A 27,016-nucleotide genomic window follows, 5' to 3' on the forward strand; every position below is an offset into this window, starting at 1 on the left:
CATTGGCCGCTTTAATGACAAACACAATAAGAACCTGTTTTTTTATTCATGCATCGTTTTATTTTACAACATTTCTCTTTGGTGAGTCACTTCACCTGAGGAATGACCATCTTTTTGATCATGACGGCAATAAAGATTGATTGAAAATGGGTGCAAAGTTCATTTCCACAGGCCAGCACAGCTGCCACTCCTTGTGCACACAATTTGTATCCTAGTCTAGATTATACATTAACTTGATTGCATGCCATAGCTCAAGTTCTCACTCAATTACGGAACTTTTTTTCATTATGGTTTAAGACTGACTAACTTTAAGGTATAACAAGCCAAATTACTTATACTGTATATGTGTTGTTAACTCAGTTTGCTGTTACTCAGCTCTACATCATATTTTCACAGCTTGCTAAAAATACTTTTCATCAAAGTGACACCGGCATGTGTAGATGAATATATTTTTTCTTTTGAAAACTAATAGCTGTATAAACATCTTGATCTTCGTCCAGGTTTTGTTTTCCTGCGTCTGTTTGTGTCACAGCCTGTTTCCCAGTAGGATGTCCCTTTAGTCATAGAAACCAATGCAAATCAAGGGCGGGGCCTATGTGGTGATGTCAATACAGGTTGCCGCAGATAACAGGTGCACACAGTCTACACAGAGCAGAGTGCTGTGACTCTGACAGCTGACAAGATTCACAGATCTGTTGGGAATAAGCAGCAGCACAAAGTATGTATATCCTCTTTTATTTCTTTTGGGAAAGGGAAAGGCTTTTTTAGTGCCTGTGGAGGGAACAATTTGCTAGAGCTCACCAATGTGTTCAGTGAGCAAGCCTTCTGATAATTTATGTATAAAGGTGTGAGACGTGGAAGTGGGAAAGGAGGAAATGTGTAGAATAACAACATGGAACATATCAGACAGGGCAAGACCAGAAAAACTAATCTGACTCACCATGCAGACCTTTGGCACACCTGTGCCTCATCCCCACTGATACTGAGAACAATGAAAGGGATTTACAAATGACAGAATATATGTGGGTAATGTTGGGGTGTTTTTTAAACTTTTTTTTAATTGATTTAAGCATATTGTTGAACAGGGGCGGGAGAGATTGGGAAGACATGCAGTAAACGGCCCGAGCCAGTGTCAGAACCCGGGTCCGCTTTGACAAGAACTTAACCTTAACCCTCATATTGCGACTGGGGTAATTTTTATTCTATCATTCCAATTTTTCATGACTTTGTCAATCAATTTGTTCTTCATGACTTATATTATTCTGATTCTCTTCTAATTTCTGCTTTTTTTCTTTAAATACAAATGTTTTGGGGTCATTTTGACACCAGTTCCGCCTATATAGTTTTAATTAATATACCATTTATTGAGTTTATCTTGGTCATAGTTTCTGATTTAAAGTATCACGCATCATCAGGGAGAGGGGAGCTCTCTCGGTCAATTTCAAGTTGACAGGGCAAAGTAACTCTTAAAATATGATATTTCCATAAGACACTGATATTCCCAGTTGCAGTTATTTCTTTTTACTTTGCTGGAGGACATTCCCAGGGCTGCCTTGTCTGATTTGAATTTCATCTTTGCAAGACAAATGAGCAGTTCCAGTCTAGATCAAAGGCTGCACTTCTCCGATCAGATAAAAACACAGGATATAGCGCATAGTAATCAATGTTTCTACATTTTCATTGTATGAATAGAGCTTTCTTGACATTGTTTTTCAGGATTTAGTGAGAATGAAACCTACTAGCGACAGATAAGACTGATGTTTTGGCTTAAAATGAACTCTTACTTGTCTCATCTAAATGTTGCTCTCATATTACAAGTGATGTTTTAATATATTTTAAAACATTTTCAGCCCTTAATCCGTTCATTCTTTTCACAAGTATTTTGCAGGTTTATACTGCATCTGGATGACCTTATACCTTGAAAAAGCCTATATAATCAAATCATGTTTCCTATAATAGACACTTGATTGCTTGTTATCATTATGTGGCTAAAAAAAACACCATAAAGTAAAGCTATATGAATTTGTACTTTAACCTCAGTGGAGTCCTCTCAGCCTCAAAGGAATAAGAGCATTAAGTCAAAACAATAGAAGATTGTGTTTCTCTCAAATGTATGCTGATTACTGAGGTATATTTCCTAAATTTTTTAGGCCTAACGATGGCCAATTTTGGAGGACATGCCATTCCTGGCTCTTTTTTCCTGCTATTTGGCTTTTGGCTAACCGTCAAACATATTCTACAACACTACTGGAGGTCAAACCAGCCCAAAGGAAGACAGATCATGCCGCCTTTCTTCAAGAGAATGGACTACATCGAGGGAGGAGTTCAAATATTTGCTTCATTTGTCGGTCAGTCTTGATCCTCGATCCAGCTGCACACTTAGAGGCGGAGTCAAATACACCTATTGTCAAAAGCAGTGAATAACTCCTGGCGACCTGCTACCTGTCTATACTGTGTGCGTGCTGAAAAAGATTCAGAGTTAATACACAGCCTAATGCTCTGTAAACGGCTATGTTTGCTATCTACGATGAGCAACCGCCTTTGTTTACATACCCATTTACAGAGCCTAGGCTGTGTATTAATAGCAGATTTATTTTCTGCACACACAGTAGGCTACATACATGTAGCAGATCTTGAGGAGATATTCACTTATTATACGAAGTGATTTTGACAACAAGCATTCTCCAGAATCGCTGATCCACCTTTAAAACTATCTAAAAACCTGCTCTAGACTCACCTTATTTTGTCTGCCGTTGTCCCATCCCAGGTATTATGGTTGAGCAGTTTGTGGTGGATGGGCCTCATGCCCACCTCTACGACAGAGACACCGACTCGTGGGTCAAGCTCATGAACTGGCAGCACGGCACAATGTATCTGTTCTTTGGGATCTCTGGAATAGCATTGGTGGCCAGTTCAGCATCCAAACAGGTGCCAACAGGTGTTGACCGCCTCACTCTGTCCGTGGCCCTCTTTGTGGAAGGTGAGCTGGAAAAGGAATTAGGTTTTAGTTGTTCTTTTTGGGTTTCACACCACAAATACAGGTGCATCTGAAAAAAAATGTAATATCATGGAAAAGTTCATTCAGAAAGTGAAACTTTCATATACCAGTAGTCTAGATTCATTACACAAAGTGAATTATGCCAGTTATTTCTTTTGTTTTAATGTTGATGATCATGGCTTACAGCTCATGGAATAAGAAGTCCAGTAATTAAAAAAATATGAATATTACATCAAACCAATCAGAAAAAGGATTTATAATACATGTCAACCATCTGAAAAGTTTGTTATGGGGGAAAATGAACCTGTATGTTCTCTTTATGCGTATTGGATCTTACGTTTTGTTTTGTGTTCGACTCTCTCTTGTCACCCAGGGTTTCTGTTTTATTACCACTTGCACAATCGGCCCCCTCTCGACGCTCACATCCACACCCTGCTGCTAGTGGCGGTGTTCGGTGGGTCGGCCAGCATCATGTTGGAGGTTTTCATAAGAGACAACATTATTCTGGAGCTGCTGGGGGCATGCCTGTTCATCCTACAGGGATCATGGTTCTACGAGGTGATGAGCAATATAATGACGCTGAGAATGACTGCAAGTGTTAAATGATTTTCATGGAACACAGTGTGATTTTGACACATGTATATCTGTGGTAGCCTACCAAAGAGCAACTGTTTATTATACTACACTATACTCAATATCAAAAGGAATATTTCAAAGAACCATAGCGCACTTTTAACAGTTTGAGCCCAGTTACTACAACTTGTACATTATACAAGTTGTAGTAACTGGGCTCATATCATGTAATGTCTATCTCAAACTAACCCCAGACCTGTCTCCTGCTAATAAAAAACTTAATTATTTTTTGGTGAACTTTAACAAATACTAAGCTTAACATTACAGGGAGTTGTCTCTTTATATACGCTATTTGTCATTCCAGATTGGATTTGTTCTTTACCCGTTAAGTGGACCAAAGTGGGACCTGGAACAGCATGGCAACATCATGTTTGTCACGATGTGCTTCTGCTGGCATTTAGCTGTGGCCCTGCTTTTAGTCGCCTGCACCTCTTCTGTGGTTTGGTTGTAAGTATCCTATCCTTTACCTGTGTGAGTTTCAGAGATAAAATCCACAATAAACTGTTTCATATTTCAACACACGTCTCTGTATGTTGTGTGATCGAAACATATATTTTGGTTGCTGAAGTTCACTTCTCAATAAAAATATGTTGCTAGAATTCCTTTCTAGGTGATGGTTTCACGGGCAAGTAACAATAACAAGTCGAACCACTGCTGGAATGCAGAAAGAAAAATAAGATTTTTCCGTCTCGTGGCAGGGATGAAACAAAGTATGGAACTTCCTGGAGCAAAAAAACATCACTCATAGTTGTATCCATGTTTAAGATTTAGAAACTTAAATGAAAAAATAGACACAATCGATCAACAATTCAATCTGTTTTACTTCTCAAGACATTTGTGAAGCCCTGGTGATAGGCTACAAGCACTTTCCTGCTATCTTGTACAGTAGATCAACATACTCAGGAATACAGAATTGGACCAAATATAGATTTTCTCAGGAGTGTGTTGGAAAATGTTAGTCATGACAATCTCTAGCTTAATTTGAACAGAAAACAGCAAAAGCCGTTTTAGTCTGATCTCCGAACCTGTATTTCCGAGGTACCCTGTTCAGTTTTTATAATCAACAGTTTTGTTTACATTTAACTCTTCTCCTCAAGGCCTACAAAACACGTTAGAAATGTTTACGAAGCCTTTCGGACATTTGCAAAGTCTGTGTGTTTAATCCTGTACTGTTTACTTACCCCTATTTAAATTGCATTGGTGCATTACTAGTCAGCAGAAATGTGTATCACATTACTCTCAAACATGTTAGGTTTAGCTGGGACAGTTTCTTCTGTAGATGTGTAATATTTCTGTGCTTTATTTGTTCCTTAAAGCCTTTTTTTTTCTTTCTCCAATAGCACATTGAAGCGATTCTCAGGAAAGGGACGGGACATAGAGATTGGAATGCGAGATACATCTTCCAAAACCAGCTCCCAGAAAGCTTTGCTTGAAGAATCAGATGAAGACTGAATGCATGGTTATAGTTCAAATTTTACTTCAATTTGATGTAATTTTCTATGTTAGTGGTCTGTGTTTATGTTCTTCTCTTTTGTACAATGCACGATTTGTAGTAAAAACAAAAACAAATGTTTAAATATATATTGTTGTTATGGTCCGTTGAAATGTACGGCTCGAGTGTATGGCCTGCTATCAAATAAAATAAAAACACCTGAAAAGAGGGCAAATGTATTAAAACAAATCTACACTTCACAACATTCAAATGAATCAAAGACTTAAATGCCACTCACTTCACATTTGCTAATATTAAATTACATTCAGAAATGACAGAACATCCTATTGATAGTCATATAGAAATTTGAAATTCTTTGTGTTATATTAAGGCGAAATATCAACAGAGCGACTTTTTTTTTTTTAAGTTTGTCAAACAATTGAAAGAAAAGTTAAGAATTTTAACTGAAAGACTGCAACCTGCCCGTACTGGTTGTTGATGGCAACGGTCTGGTGAACTGTAACATAGAGAATAACTTTGCACAGATCAGCACAAATTGTGTTTATGGCTTTTATGGGTAAGCCTATTGTACAAATAGAAAAGTCCTAAAGGGCATATCACACTATGTGATAACAATAACTTGCCTTGCCATGATAGAAACAAGTCAAATGATGCTAAAACAAAGAAAATAATCGACATAGGATCACTGCTGAGGTGCAGGCGGGGGATCGGGTGCACATTTGGGCGAAGGTGCTGTTGTGACAACAACGGTGGAAACAGATTTGGGGGAGCCTGTTGCCAGGTGCTGCTGAAGCTGCTGTGCCTGAACTGTTTGGATGCGAACCTAAAAAACGGAGGAGAATGGATAGTTAGCATTAAGACGCTGTGTTCATTTCAGTTCACCACAAAGCAGAAGTCCTATAACACTGTATGGGAAATATTATACACAAGTTCACACTTTAGCAATCTGACAAGTCATTCTCTGTAGGGTTTGGTGGTTAATTAATAACAGCGACAAAAACAAAACAATCCTTTTCTAATTTGCGACATCATAAACAAGCTAAACGTAAGCTAACCTGTGTGGCCTGCCCCTGTTGCTGAAGCTGCTGGAACTGCTGTGCTGTGACAAAGCTGACCGGTTTGTTCCCTGCTATCAGCTTGGTGCCGGCTGGCATGGTGGTAAGGATGATGTTCCGGCCCAGACTGCTGAGACTGCTCAGAAAAAGAGGGGAAAAGTACAAAATACTGTCATTCTACCAACCCGATGTACAAGCTGTAAACTGTTTCGCTTTATTGAAGAGAATCAAGGTCCATTTCAAAAGACATACAACACACATACAAGTTATAAAACAAAGGCAATAATACCACTTCCACATAAGTGACTGGTATTGCACAGTAGTACAGGCATGTTGTGAGAAAATATGGGTGGACCTCTCAAAAATTGCAACAGAAACCATTTAAACTGTTTTTGACTCATGAATATGTCATTAATAACATACTAAAAGTCTTAAGGAATCCAAGTGGTGGAAAGTTATTTTCTAAGGGGTTTCTTAACCATACCTTTATGTCAATTTTCGGCTTCCTAAAGTACTGTTTTATGGTAGAGGGGATATGTGCCAAATTGTTAACCCCTTCAGAAAAGCTTGAAACTTGGTACACTTATACAGTTTGGGGCTCTGAACATTTTCAGATATTAAGCCATTGCAAAATCGAATCATAGTTGCCATGGAGACCATTTTACTTTCCGCCATAGCCTAATTATGCATTTTTCATCATAACTCCTGAATCAAACATAACACCACATAACTAGTGATGTCTAACCATATGTTTTCATGGTCAGGGATTACTATGATACCACATACAACATCAGAAACAGTGAAGGTCAGTAGTTAAGGGTGAATCCAATGTTAATTTATTTTTATTTATTCATACATTCTTTTCTGATATCCACACAAATCGTTCATTACTGTCCAAATCAACCGACAACTTTGTTTAACAAGAGATATGGTACAATGCATGTGCAAATAAATGATTAACTATGAAGTCATAATATTAATTTGATTTAATTTTCTTGCCATAAATGTATTAAACGTTTTCAAGATAACAATGTCAAGTTATTTTTGGGTAATTTTTGCCTTTATTAGTTAGAGAGAGAGATCAGAACCATATGATCCGACAGCAGACCTGGAACTCATATGGAAAACTGCCATCCTGTTTGTCTCACAAAGGCCAGCATGGTCTAGTATGATGCAATTTGCACAGCATGGCAATCACCCGGGGTAAACATCCTTTGTGTTTACCCCATTGGTTGATATGAGACGTAGTGACCCTACATGCATCTACTCCGCATGTTCATATGTGAACATGCCCACTGCCACAATTCCACCCCAATCATCTAATTTTATCAATCACTGGTGGAAGGCATTTTCTTATGAAAGCAGCTAAGCCAGAAGTTACTTGGGGGCTTCCACACGGATATTAGTTGTTGGGGTCCATTGGGCATGTTATGGTTGCTGCTGGGAAGAGGAAGTGATAATGATTTTCTATGCAGCCGTTGTGCACATTATGACAGGGAAGATGTTTGGATGGGATTTGCGTTGAAAGAGTCCTTAATTGCCTGATTCTGCCTGATGCACTTGTTGTGACTCCCCATTAGCTGCAAGGAGATCCAAAATACTATGATGAAGAGATGTCATCAGCAGATGATACCTGCTGGAGATCGTTTATAAAACTCTGGTGTCAATTAAGTTGCTGCAATCTATGCAAAGCTGATAGATGATGTCTGCAGAGAAGGCTTGCCATTCTGTTGTGATTCTCAGAATAAGATGACTTCTCGAATGCAAAACTGAATCCTTAAAATTCATTGGTAGACATATTTTGCAAGTTTCTGAGAATTGGGAACTTCACCTTGAAACAATATCAGAAATGCTTCCTTTCATGGCAGTATCAGGGCATAATCTCTACACAAAATCAGCTCACATCTACAGTATGTGCAGACAGTGCCGCCCATAAGGGGTAGAAAGTGTGAAAGCTTTCTAAGGCCCAGCCACTTGGGGGGGCCATGGTCTTTGGAAGCCAAGAACCTACCTAGATAACCTTTATTTTTAGATTTTTAGATATTTATGTCAATATCTATTCAAAGTTGGGTGTTTACACAGAGCCACGGCTCCGCTTAAGGCCATTTAAAAAGCAGTAGAAAAGCTACTTGTGTCTGGGTGTGGTTGTGAAAAGTATTTGGACCCCATGAAATAACAGGTTGGGTACCTTTTGTAGTTCTTCAACATTCTTATAAACAGGACAGGCTAGTTACTCTGTAATTTTCCTGAATCTACAAACAGGTTTAAATTATCTCTTCCCATAAAGTAAATTTTTGTGAAAAAGAATTTCCCTTTGGGGACTATACTGGGACAATAATTTGAAAGTAGCAACATAATAGAATTCTAAGAATCATAAATCAGATTTCTCAAAAGAGCTTGGACTGTGTTGACTCCTACATTACAAAACATTTCACTTGCACTGCACAACCTTGGCTTTTAAGCAATATTATATGCATAAAATCAATATAAGAAACCTGGAGCTTCTGGATGCTCACTTTTTAAAACTTGACCCACAAGGGGGCAGTGAAGAAGGAGCACGTAAAGAAAAGCCAACATCAACAAAAAAATAGTCCAGATGCTCCCAAAATGTATGCTTCTGGTACTACTGTGTAAACAAAAAAAAACACCAGTAGAGATCAATAGTTAGCCTAATAGAGGTTAATACTCGCAAAGAATTGCAATCTAAAAACACATTAATATCAAATATAAAGTAGAATTCTTTGATTCATAAGAATTTTCAATCAAATTCTCTGTTGATTCCATCTTCATAAGAAAAGTATACTTAATAAATAAGGTGCAAATGATAAGACTTACTTGGCGTTTAGACTTCCTTTCACCATAGGCGTGGTCACAACACTCTTGCTCTTCAGAGGTTGGTTGAGCACAGAGATGGGCACAGTTATCCGGGTAGGTAACTTCCCCTAGAGTGTTATTCAAGAAGAGGAGGGTTTTTTAGTGTGTCGTGTAACTTTCAGAAAGTGCGGTACAGAGACAAGTTTGATTATATTAGTGAAGTAGTTAGAGTTAGCGTTCTAAACGGGCTCAATAAGAACATCAAAGCAGTCATTTATGTTCTACAAAATATTACGTTATAAAAAAATAAAGTGTGTAAATTTGAAGAAAAAGCTGAAGAGTGCAAATTTTAAAAACCCACTATTCAGAGGGACATTAGAGAGACAGCATCCACTTAAACCCTGGCATCCAAATGTTTCTCAAATAACTACCAAAACAAAACAAGTAAAGTGTGCTCTCAGCCGTGTCTATCTGGTATCTTCCCTAGGCTCACATTAAAAACATGTCCGGGTTGTTTGGCATAGACAAATGTCAAGTTCTCGTGGGAGATTTGCTTTATATAAACAGAGCTGACTGTGGTTACGTCATGCAACACCGAGAACACCTTTATTTGATATGGTAAAATGATCTATCATTGTAAAAAAGAAAACAATCGTTGTAGTTTGTGTGTGGTGTTAAAACACATATCACATGTTAAACCGGCTTTAGTCAGCTGGTATTTAAGGAGCACATTTATCATAATGGTCCCTGGAACCAACAAAGTGAAACAAAACCAAGAATCTAACAGGCCAACAGTGGCCCCTTGAGGCAATGCTTCTTCTTACATGTGTGTCCTGAAAACAGTTTGACCTGACAGACAACATTTGAAATTGTGAGAGCTGGGGCGCTTGTGGTGTAGAAGGTTAAGAGCGCACATAAGATTCAGTCCTCTTTGCAGCATACCCGGGTTTCAATCCGGCCCATGGCATATTGTTCCCTTCTCTCCCCCAAAAGCATTGAATATGCCAAAAAATTATCTTAAAAAAAGGAAATTGTTAGAGCTACACACCTTTGCAGGTAGGGCTCGAAAAACCAGTATAATAATGACTAAGATTTCTGCAATATCCTTATTATATGTACAGAAACCTGAACAATCCTCTTACCGTTTGCGTGGTCACCACAGTAGCAGGGACCTGCCGCATAGTGGCTGTAGCCGTTCCTAGCGTCAGGGTTGAGCATGAGATTCCAGGAGCCACTGTGATCCCTTTAGCACCAGCCACCACGCTGGCAGCCATGGTGACTACATTAGCACATGAAGACATGAGCGGTTTACTGCCAGTGGTTGTGGTCATGGTGATGGTCTGACCCTGTTTCTGTGGAATAACACCGAGGCCGGGCATTATGCGAATGGTGGCGCCGCTCTTGTCCGGGGAAGTCACGGTGGAGAAGGTCCTAGATTTTTGGTCGGCCACAGAGACGGCCAATGTGGGCATGAGACGTATGGCCGTGTCTCCCGCCGCCTTCAACAAGGTGGAACCAACGGTTTTACTGGTCTGTGCTTCAACCGTACAGGATGTGGGACTGGAGACAGAGGAGGTAGGCGTCACGTGGAGAGTGGCCGATATGCTCTTGCTGCCCGCGGTGCCGGTGCCCAGGAAGTCCGGGGTGAGTTTGACGGTCGCGACAGGAGATTTTGCCAGAGTGGCCATCATGTCCGGGGTGATGCGCAGCACCGTCTGGCCTTTAGCGTCTGTGGTGATGGAGGACGGTGGAAGACGTAGCACATCTTTACCCTGGATGCGCAGGTTTGTAGCCGTGATTGGAATTCCTGCTCCGCCCACAGTCTTCATTCCCAACTGGCCCGTGATTGACACCTTTAAAAGGGAAAACAATTTAACATAGCAGCAGATCTGGGGTCAGTCCAAGCAGCTCAAGACCTACTAGTAATCAAATACCCAAGTTTAAAAACAAACATTTTACCTGTTTGATATTTTGGCTGGCGACTCCTTGCAGCATACCAGGGGAACCGGGGGTTTTAGCCGGACTACCAGGCGATCCACTGTGAGGTTTGGCCACAGCTACAGCAGACACAGACAGGGTGGTCGGTGCATGGACTGGACTGCTAGCAGACTTGGTCCTCAGAGGCACAGAAACCACTGTCTATTGAAATACACAGTAAGCATAGACAGAATAAATGATACGTTTCTGCAATATGCAAAAAAGAAAAAGAAAAAGAAAAAAACGCTCTTTATCTGGTTTACCTGTGAAATGCCCTTGGCTGCCACAGACATCGGCATCCTGATCTGGTGAGGGGTGTGGTGAAGCAGGTGCTGACTTCCCGGAGAGGAACCCAGACCGGGCTGAGCGGAGACAACCCGTACCTGAGGGAGGGAGCCTGCTGCCAGGTGACTCACAATGCGAGCCGCGTGTTGGGATGTGACCGTCTGTGAAACCACTGGACCAGACTGACTGCTGGGCAAGATGGCTCCCAGCTGGGGCAACGACGGAGGGGATACAAGAAGAACACTGGGAGAGCAAGAAGAGGAAGAAAAAACAATAGGTAAAATAGAATATAATGTTTTTAATTACATACTGTAGATGAAACATGGTTGTATTACAGCCCTTGTAAACCCAAATCCAGAAAATCCTTACAACTATGGTACATGCATAGTTGCTTGAACTTGCAGAGTTAGGCATATTTATCAATCCAAATAAACAATATTGTAATTTAAGTTTGATAAAAGTGTACAGAAAGTCGGCTCAGATGAGGCGGGCTATGCTATGGTTCTTATTACGCAATAATTATTTAGAACCAATCATGGCAGTTCTCTGCTTAAACGGTCTAAAAAATGGATATGGAGACAGCTTGACATGTCCACGCCCACACAGTCATTTCAAACAGTATACAGTAAAAAAAAAAAACTTTTAGACCAGGTTTCCGGGGGCTTTAGTAATAGGAATAAATGTGTTGTCTCACTGACCCTGGGCTGGCTTTGATTGTGTCCGGGTTTCCAGTCTTTGTTGGCGTGGTGACTGTGCAAGGTAAGGGTGACCTGGGGGTTCCAGGTGTGTTTGTGGTGGGCGTAGTAGGGGTTGGTGACATGGGATTGGAGCAAATGTCCTGTCCCGCCTCCACACAGCCAGGGGTTTTACTTCCTCCGTCTTTACTGCCAGACTTCTAAAATAAAAAAGGTTTATTTTTTTTTAATTATTTGCACAATTTAAAATTTACAGAATTACAAAGATAACAATTGAACACAGAGCAGGGAGAGGCCAACAAATCCAGTGGGCTTACTTGAAGCCTCCACATAAATATATTTTTTACACTCATAAACAACAACATCTCAAAACTCAAGAGGCTTGGAATCGGAGGACTCACAGGCTTGGATGCTGGTTTAGGTTTCTGCTGTAGGGCTTTTCTTGCCTTTGCAGCAGCAGCTTGAGCCTGGTGGATCCTCTCTGAGCGGGGAGAACGAAAAATAATTGAGAAAAGATTGAGACCATACCACAGATTATGCTCATCTACATGGGAGTGCAATCATTAAAGAAGGCCATGAAAGGATTAAAGAAAATAGCGTAGATAAATAAAAATCATCAAAATGTTTTGTTTCAAGCAGATAGACAAGGCTTATAAGAAATACATTGAATCTCTTCAGATGTTTGCAGGTGATCAAACTAGAAATATGGCTCCTTGTTGGCTGCCTCCACTCAAAAAACTACAGGTTTGACTTTTCTTTACACTTCTGAACAAACTACAAGGGTGGATAGCTTAACCCTTATATCAAGTTCATCATGGTTTCTTACCAAACTCCTCTTGACTGCGACTGCGATGCAGGTAAATCCAGAGTTTGCGGCCGATGTCATACTTCACACATGGGTCTTTCTCATAGTGAAGTCTATCCAGAGCCCCACTGACAACAGTGTTCACCTAGATGGCAAAGAAAGCTTGTTAATGACAAGTAAAGTCACTATAAAAACAACAGAACAAAGCGGCCCTTAGACGGCCCATACTAAAATCATTCGGCAAAAGGAAATTAAAAAAGGTGCCCACCTTGTTTACATTCCCTTTGTTTACATACCAGTTTACAGTGCCTAGGCTGTTTATTAACACTTGATTTTTTTTCAGTGCACAGAGCACGGAAGGTAGCAGATTATGAGGAGATATTCACTGATTTATCACACAAAAAGTGATTTGTCAACAAACATTTTCCAGAATCACTCACCCCATCTTTAAATGACTACCGTAAATCATTAAATAAATACATAAATTACATTAAAAAAAAAAAGCTAAATATATCCAACCTGTGCACTGGTGACATCTGGAGCAAGAAACTGTGAGTCTTTCAACAGTTCGCAAATCTCTGCTCTTGTTCCTTCTCCGTTGGGTAACCGTGCTGCTGCATCCCGCACTATGGGTTAAATAGTACAGAAGAAGTCAGGCTTGTGTGATGGGGTTTCCTTTGCTTATGCTTAAAGAACTGGTCGCCCACATTCTGACAACACAATAAAAGAGAAAGTCTAACCCAGAGAGAGAATGGTGACGTATGGCGGTCGGTCTGAGCGGAGTAGGGTGTGCTCCCTTGCTTTGTTGAGGGACATCTCCTTATCAAACACGCCCTTGACAGGCCCCACCACCGAGTCAAAGCCGTGCATCCTAAAGGTGAACGCTTTATGTGGCTGGTTGTATCTCTGCTGCTCCTATTATAAAAACACACAAAAGATTTGTCGGCTCAAGAGAGTTCACAGAGTCTAGGCAAAGGAGGCAAAATGTGAGAGAAATAAATAAACTATTCCGGCAGCACAAACGAACCTGGATTTGAAACACTTGTCTCTCGTCTCCAGTGCTTGGCCGCACCACATAATCAGTTGAACTGTTTGGTTAGAAGATAGAACACAGTTAACTTCAACAACGGTGATACTGCAACTCAAACTTTCTCACTTTTATTGATTTTTTGATTAAGCAAGGAACTATTTGCTATTTAGAATCCACAAAACCCAGTTTAGAAAAAAGGCAGGCTAACGGCCTCCACACACATCCTGCGTCTACCTCTGGAGCGCGTCACCTTACCTTACTGCTGCGTCTCTCGGACTTTTCTCGGACACACATGGAACGTCTCAGCAGCAGCTAAAAGCCCTATATTTCTACATAGAGTTTTCATAGATAATTCCCATTAAAAATGAAGTTCTTTCGTGTCATTTATGATGCATATGATTTATATTGAGTCTAATATTGAGTCTGGACAGTAATCCGTGCGCCCCATTGCCTTTTTCTTTTTTTTTCTTTTTTTTTAATTTTCGCTTGTTGGAAGTCTTATTTTGAAAGGGACACACCAGGAAATGGTGAAACTACAGCGAAAGCTGCCGGTATGAAGTCAATATGACTCGCAGCAGAGTATTTCTCTATCAGTTAAAGCAGAGAGACCCGAGAGAGACGCGCGGCTCTCAGAAAAAAATAGGCGAGCCTCCTGAGGTAAACGGGAGCGTCGCTGCAGACGTGCCTCCGACGTGCATCAGCAGTGCGTCTGAGGTTGGATGTGTGCTCGCTCTAGGTTGATTACACGGTCAGTTACAAAAAGTCAGACGCAGACGCGAGGTAGACGCGCAGTAGAGGTAGGATGTGTGTGGAGGCCGTTAGTCCAACAAGTTGTAAAAAAAAATTAAATAAAAATAATCCATGCCAGTAGGTCAACAAACTAATTCGTTAACATTTCTGCATTTATATCATGTTTGTAATGCCTTATGGTTCACTAAAACTTACACTCTTGGTGTGGGAGTTGTAATCTCTAACATGTCTTCATTTTCCGTCTGTAGAAGTTTAAAATGTTGTTAAGTATTACGAATAGTGAACATAAACATAGTAGCATAGCATAGTTTAAATTGTGGAGTCGGTGCTAAAAGTTTATCTGTAAGAGAATAATTGTGCTACCTTGACCACTAAATCTTTGGAGTCCAACCACAGCTGACAGAGTGCACTAAGATCCTTCTCCGTGTCCTGAGTGGGGCCTAAGATGAATGATTGAGTTAACTTAAAGAATACAATCAGTCTGAATCCTAGGCACTGCATCTATAAGGCATTTCAATATGTGGGTCCTTCTTACCTATCCACCTCCAATGTTGAGACTCGTCAGAAAATTCCACAAATGGAGAAAAGCCACTGGGGAGGGCCATCATGCCATCTTAATTGAAATAACAAAAAGTGTTGGGAAAAACAAATGAATAACATGGGTAGGAGAAAAGAAAGGCTGACTTTTTAAGACTATTATGTAATGTGCTTTTTATTTGATATTTTTTTCACTTTAGGATGCCTATTACCAATGTAATGTACACTGTCCCCTTTTAAAATAAAGAACGATATATCTTACCTTTAGTCTCTCCAGCAAGAAACTGCAGGGCCTGAAGAACCAAGTCAGACCAACACGGGACGGATGAAAACCACACGTTGAGGGAGCTGGCTGGAGAGGACTGCCACATTTGAACTTTATCCTCCAACTGAGAGATGAATATGTTGGCGTTATAATGTGCAGTCACAAATGTTGATCAGTTTAATAATGTTTACGGAAGTGGTTAGAGCACTTCTTATTAAAAAAAATCTAAAATATTGTTTACTTAAGACCGTTGTCATGAGTGCATACCATTGAAGTACTGACGAGGTTCTCTGCCCTTAATATGGTTTCCAATAAGCTGAAGAAACTGACAGCAATTTCCTCAACTGTAACCGGGCTGCTCTGGGATTCCTCCACAATCCTGCAATAATGATGGTTCCTTGAGGTTAGTTTTGGCTACCAGGAGTCAATATCTATCTATTTGACACACAACAAATTGGGTAAATATTCTCGACAGTAGACTCACTCCTCCTTGATGTTGGGCAGTGGAGTCGACGGTGTGTCTGGTAGGGAGTTGACAATGTTGGCCGGTGGTACTGCTGGTGTGTCTGAAGGTGCAAGAGCTTCACAGGGATCCTCACATTCCACTTTTATTGTCCTCATTTTCTTCTTCCTCCTCTCCTCTTTTATCTTCTTCTTGGGCAGAGACAGATCGAAGAGAGCTGGAAGGAAAACAGGAAGGACACATTTCAACCACGTGTCATTAAATCAACGCAAGTGAGTGGCTGACTTTGGCTTAAGATTTGAATCATTATTTTTCTAAATTGATACTACTCACACAAAGTCCCCTTCCGACCAATATTCGCTCTTGAAAATATGTCTCCGAGGTGGATATCAGATGTCATCAAGTCTGGATGGTCCTGAGTAAATCATTTCCGTTAGTGATAAACTGTACAACTTTAACACTCAACCACACATCCGTGTTTATTCTTTCCTTTACTTACTGGCTGTCGCTTCCTCTTTTCCCGATGGTTTTGCAGCATGGCTTTTAGGTCCGGCTCCCCTAGCTCTATTTTGTCTGTGAAGAAATAATGTACTTTTTTCATTTTCCACTATGCTCAGACGTTCACAGGAACATCATCTTGATATTGCAAAATATGACTGACCAGTCGTCTTCATGTCTTGGGTGGAGAGGCTGGGAAGAACTCTGAGTGACACAGTGGGTGTCGGAGAGGAAGGGGACTGTGGTGCCGCATTCCATAATGACATGTCTACAAGGCAAGCATTTGCAATCATAGTAATAACATTAATAATTCAAATAATTTTTAATTTATTTATTTATTATTATTCTTTCGGACAATTCCACACAATACACAATTATCTCTTTCACATCATACATCATACTTTGTGTTGTCCGACGGGTGACGGAAGAAGCCAAAGGCTTATCAGGTCCCGCCCCCATTTTCATCAGATTCAGATTCAGATACACATTTAGTATGTGTTTTTATGTTATTTATGTAAAACAGTGACAGTGCATACCAATTAATATTTATATGTAAAAAATGCAAGATTAAAATCGTTAAAAGCTTTAAAAAATATATAGATATCAATATTGGCAGTGATACTTTTGAAAGAATAGAGTTACCATCATCATCAGATGAAGCGTTGCTGTCTCCACACTCAGTTTTGACCTCCTTTAATATGCGGCTCAATCTCCTTCTCACCCGCGGCTCCCGCATTTCAGTATGTTCCTTGGTCGCTAGCTTCCTTTTTGGTGGAAAGTCCAGACCATTGTGAACTGCAAACTCCAGCAGCTCCTTCAATAGCGATAAAAAGACACGTTAAGAGTAGACTAACTACAAGAGGCTGCGAGCCTTGTGCTTCAAACCATTTCACTAAAGTACCTTTCGGGAGACAAGGATCTGCTTCAACAGTCTGTGGTAATACTGCTGAAGGGAATACAGCCGTTTCTTTCTCTGCGACTTGGCACACAGCTCCCTGTACTTGACCACCTCCGGGTTGAAGTGACCATCTGGGTTGAGATAAAGAGAGTCATTATATATAAAAATAAGTGCTTCAATAGAATGTGTAGGGATATACATAGTGGCGTGTTGGTGGGTGAAATAAGTGGTTTACTAGGAGGTACCTCTGAATAGTTTTTGTGCAAGATGAAGGGGATTTCCAAAGTTAAAATCTTGGTTGTTGAACAGGTCAGTGACGGTGCTGTCCTGCTCCGCAACACTGTTTTCAGGAAACTTTGGCAGGAACTGACGGAGGTGCTGCCTCTGGGAATCTGACAGCACTTCAGTCCAGGTGCTTTCGCTCATCACAGAGAAGAAAATGTCGGGCTGTTGCAAACCAAAGTAAAACAGGTTAATAATGTAATGCATCACGTGCATTGTGTCGCCTAAAACTGGTAAACAATCGAGCAAGGCAGGAGAGAGATGCATTTCATCCCCAAGCGGTAAATAACTCACGTCCTCCAGCAGGTCCTCTGGAAGGTTCACTCTACAGTTCCCCAGCATACACTCCTCTGTAATCTGTCCATCGTTTTCCTCTTCTTTTGGCTCGAGGGGGTCTGTGAGCATGTGGGTGAGGGCATCCATTCTTCCTTCTCTGTGCAGACCTGGAAGTCTTTGCAACAGAAAGACACACAGGGATACACAGTCACAGAAACCGTTCAATTTACGGACCGACACCGACTGCTGCAGGTGCTTCCAGTCATTCAATTTGCAAACATGTTTGGCTTTTTATAGTTTTCGAAGGGTCTGCTAGTTCAGTGCTACGAACGACTGACATTAGCAAACGTTCACCGATGTCAACAACATTAGCCACCGTGTGCAGTAATTCAGCGCTGCTTAGCGAGCCAAGCTTGAAGCAAGGTTAGCTAAAGAGCCGGCCATTATAACCTTTGGCTTCCTAAACAGAAAATAGTACTTCTGTGCGGCAAACTGTGACGAATTTGATTATGCTGGTTTTAAAAAAAAAAATGCTAAAAATTCTTACTTGACAGTGTTTGGGAAATGAACAGGGGACTGTTTCACCGACGCACCGTTTTCTTCTTCTACTACAATTTGGATGACAACCCAAGGGACGCCGCCGAGCGCTATACCGCCCTCTGTAGGAAGTCAATTGGTATTTCATTATACAGTTTAATTTGGGTAATTCACGTTGATGAAAGCAATTATAGTATATATAGGCCTACTACTAAATATGTTTTTTTCTTAAAGTGGCTACGAGGAATTTTCAGTTTTTGTTTATTCCAGCCCCCTTTCCTTTGACAAAAGGTGTAGTGTTTTGACACTAGCATCTGTTGTCCTAAATATTTTTGCTAGCACCTGCATTTGTTTTCGGAAGCCAGTGAAACATTAACTACAGGATGCATCGCAATGAGGTAATATCGGTAGCCTATTACCTCGGTGGAGGAATTGTGGCCGACCCAGAGGCACCTATTATCGGCTAGGTAGCCTATTATTTACTATCTATGGGTAATATGTGACTATTTAAAATTTTAATAGTTATGAAGATGGTGTGGGAAACACGATGTTGGTCTGCCTGCCATAGAATATTAGGAAGTTCCTGGGAAATGTACCCAGGCAAATGCATTGCAAATAAAGGACTATTTTAAGGACTATAAAAACAGAGTTGTTTCCCTGATGCTCTCATTTGCTGTGACAGGTCATTTATGATTATCAGACGAAAAATTTGACTGTTTCATATTTTCTACACATTGAAAAGTTCCTCAAAAGAGGTTTTATGTTGCCCAACTACACACATTAGCTTTATGCCGAGAAAGCTAGTAGAACCCTTATTATTTTAGTAGTATAGTGTTGTTGTGCATGTGGGACGGCAAACAGTGTGTGTGTGTGTGTGTGTGTGTGTGTGTGTGTGTGTGTGTGTGTGTGTGTGTGTTTATGTTTGAATATGAGAATAATTTGTTGTGCATGATAAATGAATAAAACTTGAACTGAATTGTGAAATTTGCCTTTCTCTTCCAGAATGTAGAGAACAATAACTTAGGGACATTTGACCATGCCTTCAGCTGTGGCTGTTGTCAGCTTGCTCCACCTCTTCATGATGTTGTAATGAATAGGAATGAACTGTCAGTCCCTCTGCCTCGTAACTCAGCCAGAGAGAGAGAGATACAGACAGACAGACAGAGAGAGAGAGAGAGGCACAGGACCCACATTGCCCTTCAGAAACTTTCACCAACATTGTCTTGCTTATAGGGCAGGTAGGAATCAGGAGTTGAGGGGTGACGGTTTTCCCATTTCTCTCAAGGTATTGCTGTTAATGCCTTGGCAGGATGGCAGAAGGAGCAGAAGAGGAAGAGATTCAGTTCCTGCGAACGGTGAGTGATGCTGTCTGCCTCTCCTCAAGTAGTTTACAACTAACGGCAAACTTTTTCATTCAATGATGTGCAACATTTAACTTTTTGTATAGTGATTTGTGGCGTTATAATGCATAACAGTCACACATTTGCTGTGTTGGGTTACTTTCTTTACATAGACATAGCACAGATTGGCAAGAACAGGTGGCTGGTTTTGTCTGCATTGTTATCTATTTATATCCCAATGGGTATTTTGTGTGTTACTGTGTTGTCAAAGAGAAGAAAAGTTATGGTGCCAGATGAGAGCACACATTGGCATATACAGTAACAGACTACAAAAAGCAATTATATACAGTTACATGAAAATATTACTACATTTTGACACCGATGCCGCTATAATTAATTAAGAGTTATAACATACTTTGTTTCCTGTAGTTTGTATTTGGGTTAATTGTAATGCTTTAACGTTGCACCTGTGGCTAAAGGCACAATAACTTCCAATGGCTTCATTCTTCAGTTTGAATTTCTATGAGAAAGTTGTGTATGAGGTAGTTTAGTCGATATTTGTGAAAACATAACCATCCTGAAGCGTGCTGCTAGAACTGATTGTTCATTAATAGTGAATGAAAGTGCGAACTAGTGGGCTCAATTGTACCATGCTTATTGAATATTATAATAGCTTAGATGTTTGGATTGGTTTTTAAAGTTTTTTTTTCTCGACTTGTAGGTTGAAAATCTACAACAGCATACTATTGATGTATGTTTGTAAAGCTTTGGACAATGAGACCACAGTTCTCCAACTTTCTGTTTTTGCAGTATTGTAATGATAAATAGGCATGTTTGTCGCTTGATGTTATTCCATACTAGTACATACTTTGTCCGGCTGGTATTTCGCTTTTGGAGAGAATGAAAGAGGGAGCTACCTTTTGCCGTATGTTTGGTAGGGTGCTTTCATCTGTATTAGCGTGAAGAATTTATTTTACCCAGACCAGTCCTTTAATGAATACATTGCCATCAACCTTTTAATACAAAACAGATAGTTCTGTTTTGACTACATGTAATGTAATCGATCACTTTCTGTGTCTGATGTCAATTATTATGTCCCAACAACAAAATTTAATATCAGCGAATTTTATGAATCCATAGAGAGTCAGTCTGTTATCAGGTCTTTGTTGTTCTCCAGCCTCAGTTTGTGTATGTGCCTTTTTAACATAAATATCTTGCTTGGGGAGGTTTCTGTTGGATTTTGAATAGAATGACAATAAAGGCTTCTATTCTCATCGTTGCTACATCTTAACGTTTTACTGATACATTTGAATTTGTTTCGGTGCAATGTTATGTTGTAAAATGTAGTTTAAATCAAGTTTAAATCAGTTTATTTTTGTTGCATTGCTCACCGCTGAGCTATTATATTTCTTTTTTAGATGTCTAAGCCACAGACGTCAGAAGGGCATTGTGGCCTTGCAAGGAGTCAAGTGTCTTTAACACCCTCTATTTGGATAGTCAGCGTTTATGCTCGGCTATTGTGGATGTGCCAAATGGTGCCACTTGGGTTTCCCCTGGCCGTGGTAACTTTAGCCCTGATGTTAGCATACGCCAGACACTCATTATCCATAGACATGCAGTCAGTGCAATATGCATGAGTATCACTTGCAACTCCCATGCAGACACTTGATTTCAATTTGTCCAACTCGAAGTGTGACTGCAGTAGCTCTTTTTTCTTTCTTTTTTGTTTACATTTAATCTATGATGAAATCTATGAACGATTTTTTTAGTTGCCATTATCTCATGGTTGTGTAAACAGCATCAAAGCAAAATATGTTAGCAATGTGACATAAAGTTGAGTACTGTGAGTCTGTTGCTGTTCACCCCCGAACACAGCTGAGTTCTATATTTAGTGTGTGAGGATTAACAAGTTCAAAGCTTGGCCCAATTCAGCACCTGCTTACTTCAGTCCCTGTGGGAACTTGAATATTAAAGCAGCACTAGTGGCTAGTGGTGTTTATTATCCGATGCTGGTTTCTGAACATTATGTTAATTTTACTTTAATAGTAATTTTACATGGTATACTATCTGGCAAGAGCAAGTGGAGATTGGGATTAACACTTTGCTAGCAGCCTCATGTTGTCATCAGGATGGCACCTGTCTTTCAGCCGTCTGTCAGTCTGTTGACAGATTCTTGTGTACACAGTAACTTAGGAACAGGGCGTGACAAACTTACTTATGACTTGCTGGGATTGACGACGGCAGGACTGTATATCATATTGGTTTCATTTGTATTGTTAAATGAAACGTTTGAGTTCAAGACAAGAGATTGATGAAAAGGAAACAGACAGTACCAACACTGAAAGATCACACATTGTTACATTAGTTTTATTAGTTGTTCAAATCCTCCAACCCATCAGCAGTTTATACTTTGCAGTATATGTCTTCAGTTTACAGCTTCAGAGACAACTATAATCTATCAGGCCCAATGTAAAAAAAAAATTACATTATTGTTTAACACAAATTAACATGGATTTTACACTATGTTTAATGAACTGAAATTACATTGTGTTATGCTGGCATGTGTATGAATGGACCAAAGGCTTTTGCAGGTAAAACCGTAAAAGGTTTTGGTCTGCGGCGACTACAAATTCATTTCAAAATATTCATCTCCTCAGCAAGCTGACTAATTAAGCTGACTAATTGCATTATTGAGTCATTGCAAGTGTAGAGCAATTTATTTTTTGGCCAACAAATCCCAAATATCTGTTGCGCTCCAGAAAGGGATGTGTGAACAGCAGGTGCAGCGGCCGTAAATAGAGAGCTGGCAAGGAGTGGCTGGGTGTTTCGGAGCCAGAGAGTGACAGGGAGATTAAAGCTGTGTCAGTGATGGGAACAGAGAAATACATTAACAGGACAAAAACAAGTGAATATTAGGGAAAGGTACGCAGCTTTTTTTCGCGAGTTGCCTTTATTGATTCATTGCCCCAAGATTCTGTTATCTACTGTATATTGTCAACACTGTTGTATTTGATTAAATGTTAGATGGCCAAGACAAATTTGTAATTTATGTGGTGAGACAGTTAGTTCTTTTAACTGTTAACTTCTTTCTTGGTCCTTACCACCTCTAAATGAGTTTGGCTTGTAATGTCAACCCTCGTAAATAGGTCGTAATCAGTCATATTGATTTGACCTGTTAAGAGTCGTGAATTGCAATTCGATACGCTAACCACTGAACTGTAAGATACATGAGGAAATAAGCAGAACGAAAGGGAACTCCACTGATTTAACACATTAAGGTCTGTTGACAGGTCTTTGGGAGTATCAATTACAGTAGCCTACTTACAGTGCTTTTGTGGCTAAGAAGGGAGCTGTGTAAAGTCTGATAAACTGCCTCCACTAATGTCATATGCGGCAACGTCACGTGTGGTGTAGAAGGTGCTACTAATGCTGCTCCTCATCTCTGTTTGAGGCCAGCAGCTCAAGGCTACACCACTACTAGCATAGCACACCCAAAACCAAAGCAAACTGTCAACAGTTGAGTTGCATTGGGGGCAATGTAGGCGCCAGGTTTTGAGAAGGAAGAAGAATACATGGGATAAAATGTCTCTGGTTCTGCTATTTCTGATACTTCTGTTTCACTGTTCATCCTGAATCTGACAGTGATATACTGTAGAAGTGCAAAGCTAAATTGGTGGAGTATTCCTTTAAGATTAAAGTTAGCTAGTGGGCATTAGAACATTGTTGAATGTCAGTTCGTCTATGGCTCTCTGCAATCCTTTCCTGTGAAAAAACCTATTATCTACTATTTTTTACTTTTTTCTTTTTCTTCATTCACAGAATTATGAATATAAATATAAAAGTATGTGGAAATAAACTAAACTAAACTAAATATACAGATATTTGAACAATATATTCTGTGGATATTCTGAGTCTACAATACCAAACACGCCAGGGGCGGTCAAGGGTTGTAATAAAAAAGGAATATTCAAAAAATATCTGGTAACTCTTACAAAGGTTATACATTTTCACAGCTTTTTTGTTAGTAGTCCTACATTCAGACAAATAAAACAATGTATTGTTTGATAATAGGCAGCCAGCTCCAAAAAGCTTGGGTTTTCCTGCAAAAAATTGCTCCTTAAAATAAATCCACCTCCTTCATATTGGACCTGCTTTGTCTTTGCAGGATGATCAAGTGGTGCTGCAGTGCACTGCATCCATTCTGAAGGAACAGATCAAGCTGTGTCTGTCCTGTGAAGGATTCGGGAATCGTCTGTGTTTCCTTGAGACCACCTCAAACGCTCAGGTATAGTGAAAGGACACAGCGCTTAATGCCTTTTTCTTTAATTTATTTGATCATATGAATTGGCTGCTATTCAGCGGGTTTCACTGGTGTTCCTTTGTTTCAGAATGTCCCTCCAGACCTCGCAATCTGCTGCTTCATTTTGGAGCAGTCCCTGTCCGTGCGGGCATTACAGGAGATGCTGTCCAACTCTTCTCCGGATGAGGTAAGACACCAAAAAACCCATGTACTCTTTGATATCTCCTTTGCATGGGATTCACTTGTGATATATTCAAAGCTCACTTTGTTTCTTTTCTGACTTGTCCTTCACTCCCACGTGCCAACCGTAGGCTGTCGATTTGGACAAATGGGTATGTTTGCATATTCTTCACTCGCTATCATGGTCTCATTCAGTTCACCTCCACTGCTTTGCTTCAAAGTCTGTGTCATCACTACACTGCACCTACTTTTTAAAACTTCAGGAGTGCTATCATGTTTTCATGTCTTTTTCTTCCTGCCTTTTCCGTTTCTATTTTAACATTTAATGAATTAATGACAATATTAGAAAATTAAAATTAAAAACCCAAATTGTGAATGATGACAATGGCCTCCTTTCATTTGATTGCCTTTTCTCCCAGTCATCACAAGGTGGGGGTCACCGAACCCTGCTGTACGGACACGCCATCCTCCTCAAACACACTCACTCCAGCATGGTGAGCACATGTACTGTACAATCAAATACTGTATGTGGCTCATCTGAGCAAGCACTTCTCCTCTATTATTAATCAAAGGTGTTTGGAGTACGTCATCCGGTCATTTCACGTCAAACCACTTGTCATCTGTCTCTCTCTCTTTATGCTGCAGTACTTGTGCTGTTTGAGTACTTCACGCTCGCTTACAGACAAGTTGTCTTTTGATGTGGGCTTACAAGAAGACTCCACAGGTGGCTATGCACTTCACTGCATATTATGCCCCCCCCCCCCCCCCCCCCCCCCCCCCCGCACACACACAGGCCAAAGTAGATTTCTGTATTCTGAATGTATTATTTGTCCATCACAGGAGAGGCATGCTGGTGGACCATCCACCCGGCCTCCAAGCAAAGGTCAGAAGGTGAGAAGGTCAGGGTGGGAGACGACCTCATTCTTGTCAGCGTTTCTTCAGAGCGATACCTGGTAACTGTGATATTATTTTCTTACCACGTGACTGACAATTTTGTAATCAATCAGCCTTTACTAATATTGCCACCTGCACTCTTTTCAGCATCTGTCCTACGCAAGCGGGGACCTGATGGTGGATGCCTCTTTCATGCAAACACTGTGGACCATGACCCCTGTGATGTCTGGGTGTGAGCTAGCTGAAGGTATTTTATTTTGTTGTTTAAAAAAAAAAGTTCTCATTGTCCATAAACCTGTCCACACTCTCTGTTAGCGATATGACTCTTTTCCTTTTAGGTTTTCTGACCGGAGGATACGTGCTCAGACTGTTCCATGGTCACATGGACGAGTGTTTGGCAATCCCAGCTTTTGACCAAGGGGACGACCAGCGCAGGTGACCGATGTCTTTCTACTGTGAATTACATCTAATAATACTTTTTTGATCTGGTAGCTTTTGGTTGGTTTAGCTTTAGGCTACCATTTATTTGACTCTCAACCATTTTCCACGTGTCTCATTATGATACATTAATTCTTAATAGCTCTGAAAACCAAGTAACAATGTCTGCCTGAATAAGCCTTATCATAAAATGTTCAACATTGCTATTGAATGTCATTAAGCAATTTAAGCAATTTACTGATTCATGTTGCAAATCGTTGACTGGCAAGTTGTGTTTTTTAATTTTTTTTTCAGAGTTGCTCATTATGAAGGAGGGGCCGTGTGCAGTCATGCTCGATCCTTATGGAGACTTGAGCCGCTACGTATTGCGTGAGGGTCTTAATTCCTTACATTTAAGAACAACACGTGCATTGCAATCATTCACTTTTGGTGCTCATAAATTTGTGTGCCCGTTGGCAGCTGGAGCGGAGGTCACATAAAATGGGGCCAGTCTTTCCGGATTCGTCACATAACAACAGGCAGATACCTTTGTCTGGATGAAGAGAAGGGACTGATTTTGGTGGACTCCGAGAAGGCTATCTCCAAGATGACCGCCTTCTGCTTCAGAATTTCAAAGGTCGCTGTCATGCAGAAAATGTTAGGGACTATATTGTTCAGTGTAGAGATGATTAGCAGCAGTAATAGAGAATTTGTTTGGCTTTAACCACAGGAAAAAATTGAAGTTACCCAGAAGCGAGATGTGGAAGGCATGGGTACGCCTGAGATCAAGTATGGGGAGTCCATGTGCTTCGTACAGCATGCGTCAAATGGCCTCTGGCTCACATATGCTGCCGTTGATGCCAAATCTGCCCGTCTGGGTCCTCTAAAGAGAAAGGTATGACGCAAAATGACACATCAACATGGTCAACAAAATATAAATGACCAGTAAGTGCTTGTGAAAACAATAACATGCATTAGTCAGCAGCAATTTTTTAGGAGTGCCTGTGTTCAATCCTTAGGCCATACTCCATAAAGAAGGCCACATGGATGATGCCCTCACAGTGGCGCGATCTCAGACAGAGGAATCTCAAGCTGCCAGAATGATTTACAGCACAACAGGCCTCTTTAACCAGTTCATCAAGTACTAGCACTACTTCAGTCATACTTTATTTCTTCTTAGCCAATAGTCATGTTGTGTGTGTTTGTGTGTGTGTGTGTGTGTGTGTGTGTGTGTGTGTGTGTGTGTGTGTGTACGCGTGCGTGTGTGTGTGTGTGAGTGTGAGAGTGAGTGTGTGTGTGTGTTTTAGTTTTCTTTTAGATACAGCATATTTGTTGCATTATTCTCATCATTGGTTTCATGCATCCAGAGGTCTAGATGCTCTAAATGGGAAAAACAAATCGGCCAACCCCCCGTCTCTGCCCATGGACACGGTGGTGCTCTCGCTGCAGGATCTCATCTTCTACTTCCGCCCCCCGGAGGAGGACCTGAACCACGAGGACAAACAGTTCAAGCTTCGTTCCCTCAAGAACAGACAGAACCTTTTCCAGGAAGAGGCATGTTTGGATATTATTTTGGTTGATGTATTTTTTTTTTAATTCAATATTTGTATTACAGTTCCCTATAAGTTTGTATT

At 40.5% G+C, this 27,016-nt stretch overlaps 3 protein-coding genes across 3 annotated transcripts in view; 2 read left to right on the top strand and 1 right to left on the bottom strand.

Annotated features, from left to right (window-relative positions):
* Positions 1 to 621: 621 nt before the first annotated feature.
* On the top strand, positions 622 to 5,086 carry tmem45b (transmembrane protein 45B). The gene is made up of 6 exons (XM_080041188.1): positions 622 to 718; positions 2,151 to 2,348; positions 2,768 to 2,980; positions 3,372 to 3,556; positions 3,936 to 4,078; positions 4,972 to 5,086. The coding sequence occupies exons 2-6, from the start codon at positions 2,159 to 2,161 to the stop codon at positions 5,081 to 5,083; spliced, it is 843 nt and encodes a 280-aa protein (XP_079897314.1). The 5' UTR covers positions 622 to 718; positions 2,151 to 2,158; the 3' UTR covers positions 5,084 to 5,086.
* Positions 5,087 to 5,757: 671 nt separating this feature from the next.
* On the bottom strand, positions 5,758 to 18,295 carry nfrkb (nuclear factor related to kappaB binding protein). The gene is made up of 26 exons (XM_080041187.1): positions 18,262 to 18,295; positions 17,733 to 17,889; positions 17,402 to 17,603; positions 17,160 to 17,287; positions 16,901 to 17,072; positions 16,422 to 16,526; positions 16,260 to 16,333; positions 16,094 to 16,175; positions 15,782 to 15,977; positions 15,565 to 15,676; positions 15,295 to 15,421; positions 15,031 to 15,108; positions 14,859 to 14,935; positions 14,691 to 14,737; positions 13,743 to 13,803; positions 13,456 to 13,630; positions 13,235 to 13,341; positions 12,737 to 12,860; positions 12,312 to 12,391; positions 11,914 to 12,110; positions 11,194 to 11,458; positions 10,913 to 11,092; positions 10,096 to 10,806; positions 8,975 to 9,081; positions 6,140 to 6,275; positions 5,758 to 5,907 (listed from the first exon to the last, which is right to left on the bottom strand). Exons 2-26 carry the CDS (start codon positions 17,859 to 17,861, stop codon positions 5,767 to 5,769), a joined length of 3,813 nt encoding a protein of 1,270 aa, XP_079897313.1. The 5' UTR covers positions 17,862 to 17,889; positions 18,262 to 18,295; the 3' UTR covers positions 5,758 to 5,766.
* A 1,266-nt stretch (positions 18,296 to 19,561) lies between these two features.
* The window catches only part of LOC307260309 (ryanodine receptor 1-like), a gene marked incomplete at its 5' end in the record, with an annotated part of 47,672 nt that continues 40,217 nt past the window's right edge, over positions 19,562 to 27,016 (top strand). Inside the window, 14 exons of the mRNA XM_080040511.1 lie at positions 19,562 to 19,606; positions 23,757 to 23,876; positions 23,980 to 24,078; positions 24,203 to 24,223; positions 24,491 to 24,565; positions 24,717 to 24,795; positions 24,912 to 25,024; positions 25,113 to 25,212; positions 25,304 to 25,400; positions 25,698 to 25,772; positions 25,863 to 26,019; positions 26,113 to 26,277; positions 26,402 to 26,523; positions 26,750 to 26,936. Coding sequence (XP_079896637.1) covers positions 19,562 to 19,606; positions 23,757 to 23,876; positions 23,980 to 24,078; positions 24,203 to 24,223; positions 24,491 to 24,565; positions 24,717 to 24,795; positions 24,912 to 25,024; positions 25,113 to 25,212; positions 25,304 to 25,400; positions 25,698 to 25,772; positions 25,863 to 26,019; positions 26,113 to 26,277; positions 26,402 to 26,523; positions 26,750 to 26,936 — 1,455 coding nt within the window. The remainder of the gene's footprint in view (positions 19,607 to 23,756; positions 23,877 to 23,979; positions 24,079 to 24,202; positions 24,224 to 24,490; positions 24,566 to 24,716; positions 24,796 to 24,911; positions 25,025 to 25,112; positions 25,213 to 25,303; positions 25,401 to 25,697; positions 25,773 to 25,862; positions 26,020 to 26,112; positions 26,278 to 26,401; positions 26,524 to 26,749; positions 26,937 to 27,016) is intronic.

The sequence above is a fragment of the Ammodytes marinus genome, assembly GCF_949987685.1.
Source record: "Ammodytes marinus genome assembly, chromosome: 14".
Lineage (NCBI taxonomy): Eukaryota > Metazoa > Chordata > Actinopteri > Uranoscopiformes > Ammodytidae > Ammodytes > Ammodytes marinus.